We start from the raw sequence: 12446 nt of genomic DNA, 5'->3' as shown, positions 1-12446 counted from the left end.
ATGGTGTTTTTTATTGCAGCTATATCACTCTTCATTTCTTCTTGGTTCTTACATAATTTATTGATTTTTTCATCTGTTTCTTCTTGCTTCTTGCATAAGTTGGGTATCAGGGTTCTCTCCTGTGAGTTTTCCGTTGATTATTCAGGAAGCCTTCTTGTATTTCAGTTGTAATTCCAGCTTGTTCCTAGGAGCATGACCATGCAACATCCTCCTACTCTACCGCCATCTTTAATCTCCTGTTGTTCATATTTTTTATCTTTACCTTTTTCTTTGTCTTCCTCTTCTTAAAGAATACCCTTCAGCATTTCATATAATACTGGTTTGGTGGTTATGAACTCCTTTAGCTTTTCCTTATCTGTGAAGCTCTTTATCTGACCTTGAAATCAGCTGACAATTGTATGGGTACTCCCTTGTAGGTAACTGACTGTTTTTCTCTTGCTGTTTTTAAGATTCTCTCTTTGTCTTTTGCCCTTGGCATTTTAATTATGATGTGTCTTGGTGTGGTCCTCTTTGGATTCCTCTTGTTTGGGGTTCTCTGCGCTTCCTGGACTTGTAAGTCTATTTTTTTCACCCGGTAGGGAAAGTTTTCTGTCATTATTTCTTCAAATAGGTTTTCAATATATTGTTGGTACACTTGAAGTTGTTCCAGAGGCTCCTTACACTATCTTCATATTTTTGGATTCTTCTTTCCTTTTGCTTTTCTGGTTGGGTGTTTTTTGCTTCTTTGTATTTCAAATCTTTGCCTTGATTCTTGGGATCCTCTAGTCTGCTGTTGGATCTCTATATATTATTCTTTATTTCAGTCAGTGTATGCTTAATTTCTGATTGGTCCTTTTTCATATCCTTGAGGATTTCACTAAATTTCTTGAAGGTTTCTACAAGATTCTTGAGTAACCTTATAACCGTGGTTTTGAACTCTATATCCAGTAGCTTGCTTTCATCCATTTCTTTCATTTGTGACATGTTTCTTTTTCTCCACATTTTGGCTGCTTCCCTGTGTTGATAGAGTGGCCTTGTGTGGTAGGTGTCAAATAGGGCCCAGTGGCTCAGCCTCCCCAATCACCTGAGGTGGCCACTCTTAGTGCACTTCTTTGTGGGCTGTGTGCACAGTCCTGTCGTAGTTAAGCCTTGATTGCTGTTTGTATCACTGGGAGGAATTGACCTCCATGCCAATTGGCTCTGAGGACCAGCTGTGTCTACAATGGAAGAACTGCTGTACTGGAGACACCCTTATGATGCAGGACTTGCTTCAGTGGGGCTTTGGTGCTCACTGAGTCTGCCACTTGAGTGTGTCACTTATGGATGTGAAGAGTTGTAATCTGGTGTGGTCTCATGCTGACCACTGGGTGCATTGGCTCTTGGATCTCCAAGGAGGTGCTATGTCAGCCATTGCCTGAGGCCACCCAGCAGGAGGTACAGAAAGATCTGCAGATTTCTCCTCTTTGTTTGGGGTTTGTAAGTGCCCTCATGAGGGTCCAGCTGGGAAGCAAGGCTGGTTTCTGTTGCTGAGCCTTGGGCCTTCTTTTGGAAGATTTGGAGCTCTCTGACCCAGCTGCAGTTTGTTAGGTTTTATGCTGCAAAAGGATGGGACATTCATATGCAAAAGCCATGTGCCCAGCTTGGGTGGGGTTGTAAATTGGGTGGGGCGGGGTCTCAGGGAATCACCAGGGCAGAGCAAACAGCAATGGCTGCCAGTCAGCCCTGCACTGGAGAGGTCCCCGCGTCTCTGCGACCCACGCCCCCTCACAGGAACAATGATCGCTGTGATCACCTCTGAGAGAAAGAAGCCCTTGCATTCCAACCCGATACCAGACAGTCCAGTTTCTCCCCGTATGAGTCTGGGTCCCCAGAGTCTCACCCGGAACTGGAGTTCAGAGCAATCAGGAGCTTGTATCTCCCTTCCAATTGAAAAGCAACAACAGTGCACCCAGTTGCCAGCCTGTTTCACACGCGCCTCCGCACCCCTGCACCTCTGCACCTCCGCACCTCCTACCAGTATCAGTGCGCTTTTTTCTTTCCTTCTAGTTGTGGAACTTCCACTGAGCTAGCTTTCCTGTGGTTTTGGATGATTGATGTTTTGTCTTTTAGTTGTAGTTTTGATGTGGTTGTGAGAGGCATGCCGCCCTCTTGGTTCTCTTTATTGATCTTTTGTATTTTATTTTATTTTTTATGTCATTTATTTCTACTCTTATCTTTATTATTTTCTTCCTTCTACTTTGGTCTTTTCTTGTTCTCTTTCTAGGTCTTTTAGTTGTAGGATTACATTATTTAAGTGAGATTTTTCTAGCTTATTGAGATAGGCCTGTAATGCTATGAACTTCCCTCTCAGGACTGCTTTCACTGTGTCCAATAGACTTTGGTTTATTGTGTGTTCATTTCCCTTTGTTTCCAAGTAGTTTTTTTTTCTTTCTTGATCGCATTGTGAAGCCCTTCATTGTTTAATAACATACTCTTTAATCTCCATGTGTTTGACTGTTTTTGAGTGTTTTTATTGTAGTTGATTTCTAGTTTCATGCCCTTGTGATCTGAGAAGATGCTTGATTGGTATGAGTTCAGTCTTCTTTTTTTTTTATTTATTTCCATTCCCCTTTCCCCCCCAAGAATAGTCAGTCCATTCCCTTTCTATGTCCCTGATTCATTATAATCACCAGTTCATTCTGTACATCAGATTATTTATTCACTTGATTCTTAGATTCACTTGTTGATAGATGCATGTTTGTTGTTCACAATTTGTATCTTTACCTTTTTCTTCTTCCTCTTCTTAAAGGATACCTTTCAGCATTTCGTATAATACTGGTTTAGTGGTGATGAACTCCTTTAGCTTTTCCTTATCTGTGAAGCTCTTTATCTGACCTTCAATTCTGAATGATAGCTTTGCTGGATAAAGTATTCTTGGTTGTAGGTTCTTGGTATTCAGCACTTTGAATATTTCTTGCCATTCCCTTCTGGCCTGCCAAGTTTCTGTTGAGAAATCAGCTGACAGTCGTATGGGTATTCCCTTGTAGGTAATTGAGTCTCTTTCTCTTGCTGCTTTTAAGATTCTCTCTTTGTCTTTTGCTCTTGGCATTTTAATTATGATGTGTCTTGGTGTGGTCCTCTTTGGATTCCTTTTGTTTGGGGTTCTCTGCGCTTCTTGGACCTGTAAGTCCATTTCTTTCACCAGGTGGGGGAAGTTTTCTGCCATTATTTCTTCAAATAGGTTTTCAATATCTTGCTGTCTCTCATCTTCTGGCACCCCAATTATTCTGATGTTTGTACGCTTGAAGCTGTCCCAGAGGCTCCTTACACTATCTTCGTATTTTCGGATTCTTTTTTCATTTTGCTTTTCCGGTTGGGTGTTTTTTGCTTCTTCGCATTTCAAATCTTTGGCTTGATTCTTGCGCTCCTCTGGTCTGCTATTGGGTGTAATATTCTTTATTTCAGAGCGTGTATGCTTAATTTCTAGTTTCTTTATCATAGCATCGAGGGTCTCATTAGTTTTCGTGAGGCTCTCCAAAAGTTTATTGCAAGCCCTCAAAATTGCGTTTTTTAGCTCTATATCCTCCATTTCTGTCATGTTTTTTTGTCTCCGCATTTTTTATGCTTTCTTGGTGCACCCCCTAGTGGTCTTTGTGCGCAGTCTTGTTCTAGTTGAGCCTTGATTGTTGTAGTTAATACTAGAGGGATTTGACCACCAGGCCGACTGGCTGTGTGAATCAGCTGTGTCTGCCGCGGAAAACTTCTGTCCTCTGGGGAGGTGCTAATCTAGCCTTTGCCTGAGGCGATCTGGCAAATGGCTCTGCGCAGGGCTTGGGCGGGGCGGGCTCAACAGGGCGGGCGGGCGGAGGGAGCGGTTATGGCCCCTCTCAGTCCCGTTCCCAGAGGCTCTGCTTCTCAGAACCCCCGGAACCGCTGCAAACCTCGGAGGGAAAGCTGCCTTCCAACTGATGCCAGACACTCCCGCTTCTCCCGTTTGGGTCCGAGTCCCCAGCGATTCGCCCGTATCTGGAGCTCAGAGTCTGAGACTCCCCCCTGACCGAAAACGACAACCGCGCTCTCAGCCACCAGCCCGCTTTGCGCGCGCACCTCCGCACCTGAGTTTTTTCCACACTGCGCCTCCTCTGAGCCTCGGTGTGCTGTTATTTTTCCTTCTAGTTGAAGAGTCTCTCCTCAGCCAGCCTTCCTGTGGTTCTGGGTGATGTCCGTTCCGTCTTTTAGTTGTATTTTTGAAGTGGTTGTTTGCGGCAGCAGTCTGCGGTGTTTACCTATGCCGCCATCTTGGTCTCTCCCTCGAGTTCAGTCTTCTTGAACTTAAGATTTATTTTGTTGTCTAATATGTGGTCTGTCTTGGAGAAAGTTCCATGTGCACTTGAGCAAAATGTATATTCTCTTGCTTTGGGATGAAATGTTCAGTAAATACCAGTTAAACCCATCTTATCTAGTGTGTTGTTTAAGGTTGCTGTTTCCTTGTTGAATTTTATCTGGAAGATGTATCCAATGATGTCAGTGGGCTGTCAAAGTCCCCTACCATGACTGTATTGCTGTCAATCTTTCATTGTCCTCCAAGAGATTTCTACATATTTAGGTGCTCCTATTTTGGGTGTATATATGTATTACTAGGGTTATATCTTCATGTTGGAACAATCCCTTTAGTATTATGCAGTGATCTTCTTTGTCTTTTATTATGGCCTTTTTTTTTGAAATCTATTTTGTTAGATATAAGTATTGTTATTCCTGGATTGCTGTTTCTTTTTCATTTCCAATTGCATGGAAAAAAATTTCCATTCCTTCACCGTCATCCTGTGTGAGTGTTTTGTTCTGAGGTGGCTCTCCTGTTGACAGCATATATATGGGTCATGTTTTCTTATCCATTTAGCTACTCTGTGTATTTTGATTGAAGCATTTAATTCATTTACATTTAAGATTATTGTTGATAGGTACCTTTCTATTGCCATTTTTATTTTTTATGTCTACGTTCTTCTCTATTTCTTCTTCTTCAAAGAGCAGTCCCTTTAACATTTCTTGCAATGATGGTTTGGTGGTAATGAACTCCTTTAGTCTTTTTTTTTCAAAGTTTTAAAATATATATATATTTTTGTTGATTTCAGAGAGGAAGGGAGAGGGAGAGAGAGATAGAAACATCAATGATGAGAGAGAATTATTGATCGGCTGCCTCCTGCACACCCCCTATTGGGGGTCAAGTCCACAATGGGACTTATCAAGTCAATGGGACTTATTCTGTGTCCGTGACCAGAATCGAACCCCTTCAGTCCACAGCCTGACACTCTATCCACTGAGCCAAACCAGCTAGGGTAGTCTTTTTATTGTCTGGGAAGCTCTTCATTTCACCTGCAATTTAATTTAATTTAATTTAATTTAATTTTACTATTTATTTATATAACTTATTATACTTTATTGCAATAACAAAGTAATTATTTTTAACAATAAAAGCAGAATACTGATAGGCAAGTGGATGGTCTGTCTCAAGCCAAGCCACTTTCCCTAGTGGTTCAGACCTGGGTTAATGACAATAGTCCTCTAGAATGTAACATTTATCCACTTGTTATCATTATTTACCAGTTCTGGGTTGTCTCTGTGCACTTGACAGTTGAGATCAAAGCTAGAGACGAGAATATAAGATTAATCAAAATGGATTTAGGAACGAGCACTCTGGCTGGAATGCATCTTGGGGGGCCAAAGACAAATGATATTTTTCTGATCAGGTCTCCTGGAAAGAGTGAGAACTTGGGTTCTTAGAGTAGTCCTGGCTTCCTCTGCATGCTAGAATCAGGTTCGTATCCCCAAGTCTAAGTAGTCCTTCCTTCAGACACTTAGCCCTCCTGTGCCCACCTGCCCCTGTGCTTCTCTTCTGGCTCCTGGCTCATGTGTCTTGGAGTGTAGGGAACCCCAGTAGAGAGCCAAGTAAGCAATCACTCCTGCCCAGACTGAAGGTCTCTAGAGACCCAAAGTTTAGATACAGATTTGAAGAAGTTGTGGGGCTGTGAGAATAGGAAATGAACATGCATACATAGCACCTGGTAAGTTAGTTTCTTTTCTGGATATTCCTCCTTTTCTTTCATTTGGGGGTTGTTTCTTTGTCTCCCATTTTTGCTATCCCTTTGTATTCATTTCTACCCATTACATTAAACTGCTATGCCTCCCAGATTTTGTGGGGTGGTCTAATGTAGTAGGTATTTTGTGGGACCCAATATGCAGTCTCTTAGATCTCCTGAGCTGGGTGCTCTAGGAAAGCCCATTGTGTGAGTTATTTGGGTTCTCCTATTGAAGTTGGGTTTTGAATGTTATTGTCCTATCCCTGGATGGAGTCTCCTCTCAGGCTGGCTCAACCCTAACCACAGCTTTTGAGCTGTTGTGGAGATGCTGACCGAACAAAACAAAATAAAACAGAAGAAACAAAACCAAAACATACACAAAACCCCTACAGCACCAACAAAAGCAACCACCAGAGAATAGAGAATTAGGAAAGAGAAAAATAGAGCAAGAATGACAGTAAAAAGAGAGAAAAAAATACTAGGAGAAAACAAAGCAAAACAAACAAAAAAAGCAGAAACAAAAAAACAAGAAAAGTGGGGGCAGAATATGTATATGTAGAGCTTAAGTAAAGAAAATAAGAATAAAGAATTAGAGGAATAAGGGAAGCAAATCGGTTTAAAATAAAGGAGGGAGGAAAGAAATGAAAATACAAGGAAAAACTTTGAAAAGGAAAGTAGAAAAGAAAGCAATTAGACCTAAAACAAGAAAAAGAGAAAGGATGAGAAAGCAGTAGAAAAAGAAAAGCAAAAGAAAAGAGATAAAAAGATTGAGTAGTGAAAAAAAGAAAAAAGGAAAAAAAAATTGAGTACGAAAAGGGAAGAGGAAAATTAGATATATGAATGAAAGAACAGAGACTAGAATAACAACAAATCAATAAAGTAGATAGATATAAAGGTAAATTTAAAAAGGGGAAAAAAGCATGGAAAGAAAAAACAATAAGAAAGGAAAAAGGAAAAAAAGAAGCAAAAAAAAGGGAAAAAAATAATAAAAAAAGTGAAGTGGCATTTGTTTCAACCAAGTTTAGTGCCCCATGTGAACTCGCTTCTGATCCCACTCTTCTGTTCTGTCTGCCAGTTCTGGGCTTTCTGTTAGGAACTTAGGTGCTAACCATTGTTAGGCACTGTCTTTTGGCTTTTAGCAACCTGCTTGAAGCTCTAAGACAGTGGTTCTCAACCTTGGCTGCACATTAGAATCACCTGGGAATCTTTTTAAAATCCTGATTTCTGGGCCTCATCCTCCAGAAATTCTGATTCTTTGTTATGGGGGGCACAACATTAGTAATGAATCTTTTTAAAATCCTGATTTCTGGGCCTCATCCTCCGGAAATTCTGTTTCTTTGTTACTAATGTTGTGGCCTCACCCCATAACAAAGAAACAGCAAAGTGCCCCATATTTCCTGGGCTCCTCTGCCCACCTTTGCCTGTTAGCCAGCTGTCAATTTAATCATTCAAAAGTGTGTTTCTGAAAGGGCTTTAGTTGATGGAGTTGCTGTTTAGCTTTCAGGGATTATGGTTGGTGTGTTTCCATGTCCCAAAATTATTCCTCCCCACATGGTCCAAATTGTTACTCTGCCCTTGGCTGGACAGAGATTCTTGTATGGAGACCAACTGGGCTGGCTGGAAACCTGGAGTTTTTATCAGTTCTCGGTTGGGAAAATATCAGTCTGGTTTCCAGGATAATGGGTCCGATGGCCGCTCCCCAATCTAGTAACTGCCAAGACAGGCAGTTAATATAGAAAAGCCCCTGGGGGCAGCTTGATTGGGCCTGTAAGTTGGGTGTGGCAGAGTATCAGGTAATCATCAAGGGGTGGAGAGCAATTTTAGCTAGGTTGATGGTGACTCAGCTATGGCTCCTGCCTGTGGTCTCTTTGGGGAGAAGGATCAGCAAAGGGACAATGGAGAAAGATGCCACTTTAGCCCTGTAGCCCTCACACTGATGCCAGACAATTCATTTCCTCCCCATGTTTCCCTGGTGCTTTTCAAGCTGCTGCCCCAGTGTTGGAGCTCAGAGCGAGTCAGTCCAAGTCCCTGTGCGGGCTTTTTAAAAGGAACTCCTGGGACTCTAGGAGTCCTCCATCTCATTCAGCCACAATCTAAACTAATTTTACAGCCAGAATTTATGGGGACTTTCTTCCGGCACTGGAAGCCTGGGCTCAGGAAGCCTTGTGTGGGGCTGGCACTGGCCAGGGCAAAAGTTGTAAACATTACTCATAGGTTTAAAATACATGATTAGGATTGTGACCCATCACAATTCTGAGAAAAGGAGAGACAACTAGAGACAAACTGCTCAGCTTACATAGTGCTGTTGGGCTGCCTAAGTTAGTCTGGAGTTCTGATAAAGAAGGTAAGAGTGACTGTGTCTGTGGGCACCCTGGTTGTAAAATCATGTTACTTCTTCAAGTGATAACATCAGATTGTTCTGTGTGTTTTTCTCCAGCTGGTTTCCCCATGAGCTATGCAGCAGCAGCTCCTGCCTACTCCCCCAGCATGTACCCTGGAGCAAATCCTACCTTCCAAACAGGTATGCAGGTTGTATGTGCTGGGTGGCAAAAAATGCTTTGTCCATGCAGCTGGGGAGAATATAAGGTGGGTGGATTTTGAGGGGAGTGGTTATAGAATTAGGATTTGGGATTGATTTCTTGGTTCATAAGATTAGCCTTGTTGATATGGGCAATCAAAGCTTAATTCTTCTTGCATGTAAAGCTTTAGATAATGCATTTCTTTTTAGAAAATATATTTCTTTTATTGATTTCAGAGAGGAAGGGAGAGGGAGAGAGAGATAGAAACATCAATGATGAGAAAGAATCATTGATTGGCTGCCTCCTGCACGCCCCCCAGTGGGGATCGAGCCCGCAACCTGGGCATGTGCCCTTGGCCAGAATCGAACCTGGGACCCTTCAGTCTGCAGGCCGACGCTCTATCCACTGAGCCAAACTGACTAGGGCTAGGTATAGCATTTCTGATGTCCTTTCACAACACAGATCTTCATTCTAAATATAGATTGTTACAGGTAAATAGTTGTACCAGAACATGTATTTATGAAATAGAGTTGATTACAAGGAACCGAAGATCATCTTGCTATGTTAATAGGTGGAATTTCCATGTTACTAACATTTTTAGATATTTAAGATCATTTTAGTCCTTTGTTTATAGTGTTAAAAGAAAGTCTTATTTTCTTTTTTTTTTTTTAATTAAATCTTTATTGTTCAGGTTACATTTGTTCCTCTTTTTTTCCCCCCCATAACTCCCCTCCTCCCAGTTCCCGCCCCACCCTCCGCCCTCCCTCCCCACCCCCTGTCCTCATCCCTAGGTGCACGATTTTTGTCCAGTTTCTTCCCGCATCTCCCATTCCCCTTTCCCCCCCAAGAATAGTCAGTCCATTCCCTTTCTATGTCCCTGATTCATTATAATCACCAGTTCATTCTGTACATCAGATTATTTATTCACTTGGTTCTTAGATTCACTTGTTGATAGATGCATGTTTGTTGTTCACAATTTGTATCTTTACCTTTTTCTTCTTCCTCTTCTTAAAGGATACCTTTCAGCATTTCGTATAATACTGGTTTAGTGGTGATGAACTCCTTTAGCTTTTCCTTATCTGTGAAGCTCTTTATCTGACCTTCAATTCTGAATGATAGCTTTGCTGGATAAAGTATTCTTGGTTGTAGGTTCTTGGTATTCAGCACTTTGAATATTTCTTGCCATTCCCTTCTGGCCTGCAAAGTTTCTGTTGAGAAATCAGCTGACAGTCGTATGGGTATTCCCTTGTAGGTAATTGAGTCTCTTTCTCTTGCTGCTTTTAAGATTCTCTCTTTGTCTTTTGCTCTTGGCATTTTAATTATGATGTGTCTTGGTGTGGTCCTCTTTGGATTCCTTTTGTTTGGGGTTCTCTGCGCTTCTTGGACCTGTAAGTCCATTTCTTTCACCAGGTGGGGGAAGTTTTCTGCCATTATTTCTTCAAATAGGTTTTCAATATCTTGCTGTCTCTCATCTTCTGGCACCCCTATTATTCTGATGTTGGTACGCTTGAAGCTGTCCCAGAGGCTCCTTACACTATCTTCGTATTTTCGGATTCTTTTTTCATTTTGCTTTTCCGGTTGGGTGTTTTTTGCTTCTTCGCATTTCAAATCTTTGACTTGATTCTTGCGCTCCTCTGGTCTGCTATTGGGTGTCTGTATAATATTCTTTATTTCAGTCCGTGTATGCTTAATTTCTAGTTGGTTCTTTATCATAGCATCGAGGGTCTCATTAGTTTTCGTGACTCTCTCCTCAAGTTTATTGACAGCTTCTAGCACATTTTTGCAAGCCCTCAAAATTGCGATTTTTAGCTCTATATCCTCCATTTCTGTCATGTTTTTTTGTCTCCGCATTTTTTATGCTTTCTTGGTGCACCCCCTAGTGGTCTTTGTGCGCAGTCTTGTTCTAGTTGAGCCTTGATTGTTGTAGTTAATACTAGAGGGATTTGACCACCAGGCCGACTGGCTGTGTGAATCAGCTGTGTCTGCCGCGGAAAACTTCTGTCCTCTGGGGAGGTGCTAATCTAGCCTTTGCCTGAGGCGATCTGGCAAATGGCTCTGCGCAGGGCTTGGGCGGGGCGGGCTCAACAGGGCGGGCGGGCGGAGGGAGCGGTTATGGCCCCTCTCAGTCCCGTTCCCAGAGGCTCTGCTTCTCAGAACCCCCGGAACCGCTGCAAACCTCGGAGGGAAAGCTGCCTTCCAACTGATGCCAGACACTCCCGCTTCTCCCGTTTGGGTCCGAGTCCCCAGCGATTCGCCCGTATCTGGAGCTCAGAGTCTGAGACTCCCCCCTGACCGAAAACGACAACCGCGCTCTCAGCCACCAGCCCGCTTTGCGCGCGCACCTCCGCACCTGAGTTTTTTCCACACTGCGCCTCCTCTGAGCCTCGGTGTGCTGTTATTTTTCCTTCTAGTTGAAGAGTCTCTCCTCAGCCAGCCTTCCTGTGGTTCTGGGTGATGTCCGTTCCGTCTTTTAGTTGTATTTTTGAAGTGGTTGTTTGCGGCAGCAGTCTGCGGTGTTTACCTATGCCGCCATCTTGGTCTCTCTCCTCAGTCTTATTTTCTATGTAAGTATTCTGTATAGTTTTCAAAGAAAGTCTTATTTTATTTTTTGTGTGGTTTTTGTTGTTGTTGCTATTCTTGTTTCTAAAAGTCTTATTTCCTGTGCATGAGAATTTTTTCACATTTTAAAATAAGTGATGAAATTGGAATTAGTTTGGGTCTGAACCTGGTAAAGATAGTTTATTTAGTGGAATTTTTCTCTGTGAGCATGCACTATGCTGTTGGCTCATTCCAGGCTTTATTTACCGAGACTGGACTTTGTGAATCTGATGCAGCAATGGTGGCCCATGCTCTGACTTGAATGCTCAGCCTCACTGGTCCGCTGGGCGCTTCTTTGTCCTTCGGAACCCCTAGCCTCACACACTTAACTTTACAGAAGAGAGGACAGCAGTAATATCCTTTTCCCAAATTATTTCTATTTTTTAATCATAAAATTCTTCCTTTTATCCATCTTTTCCTTTTTATTTCCACTCTGACCATCTTTGTTCAGCCAAAGCTCACACACAGAGATGGCTTCTTCTTTATCAAATAGTTGTTGTTTTTATTTTGCCTAGCTTTTATTCACTCTTTTTCTCCTACCTGAACTAGAGTACCTGCTACTTTGCATCTGTCTTTTGGGGGTTGTTATGGACTATCCCTTCCCTGGGGTCAACAGTGTTATTCACTGGATTTTTAGGCCAAATGGCACTACCCATCTCCTTACATAAAATTTCTCACCTTTTGGGGAGGTCAGTGGTGGGGGGGGGCAGGGGGGGAAAGAGACATACGGACTACTATTTGTAATACCTTAAACCAGTGGTTCTCAACCTTCCTAATGCTGTGACCCTTTAATACAGTTCCTCATGTTGTGGTGACCCCCAACCATAAAATTATTTTCGCTGCTACTTCATAACTGTAATTTTCCTACTGTTATGAATCATAATCTAAATATCTGATATTCAGGATGTATTTAGGCAACCCCTGTGAAAGGGTTGTTCGACCCCCAAAGGGGTCGCGACCCACAGGTTGAGAAACGCTGCATAAAATTAAAAAATAAATAAATAAAGATAAAAAAAAGTCTCACCTTGTTTAACTTTTTAAAAACAACTCTCTTGAGCTATAAATGACATGTGGTAAATTGCACATACTTAAAAGTATATAGTTTGATAACTTATGATCTAATATGTACCACCCTCACAACTGAAAGTAAACATATCTCTCACCCATAAGTTTTCTGTTGTTGGCCCTTTGTAATCTCACCTAGGCTCTGGGAAATCACCAATCCGTTTTCTCTCATTATAGACCATTTGTATTTTCTAAAATTTTATATATATATATTTTAATTCTTTATTAGTTA

General features: G+C 41.9%; 1 protein-coding gene across 8 annotated transcripts in view; it reads left to right on the top strand.

Moving 5' to 3' along the window:
* Nucleotides 1–12446, top strand: part of FAM168B (family with sequence similarity 168, member B) — a 100392-nt gene that overhangs the window by 49580 nt on the left and 38366 nt on the right. For 7 of the 8 annotated variants that reach the window (XR_001361887.1, XM_014538636.1, XM_005865004.2 and 4 more), the window contains exon 3: nucleotides 8470–8553. The exons of the other annotated variant lie outside the window; for it this stretch is intronic. Coding sequence is in view for 6 of the 7 variants with exons in the window: in XM_014538636.1 (XP_014394122.1) it covers nucleotides 8470–8553 (84 nt within the window). In the remaining variant the exon portion in view is untranslated. The remainder of the gene's footprint in view (nucleotides 1–8469; nucleotides 8554–12446) is intronic. 8 annotated transcript variants of the gene reach the window in all.

The sequence above is a fragment of the Myotis brandtii genome, unplaced genomic scaffold (assembly GCF_000412655.1).
Source record: "Myotis brandtii unplaced genomic scaffold, ASM41265v1 scaffold195, whole genome shotgun sequence".
Classification (NCBI taxonomy): Eukaryota; Metazoa; Chordata; class Mammalia; order Chiroptera; family Vespertilionidae; genus Myotis; species Myotis brandtii.
This window is presented reverse-complemented; position numbering and strand designations above follow the sequence as displayed.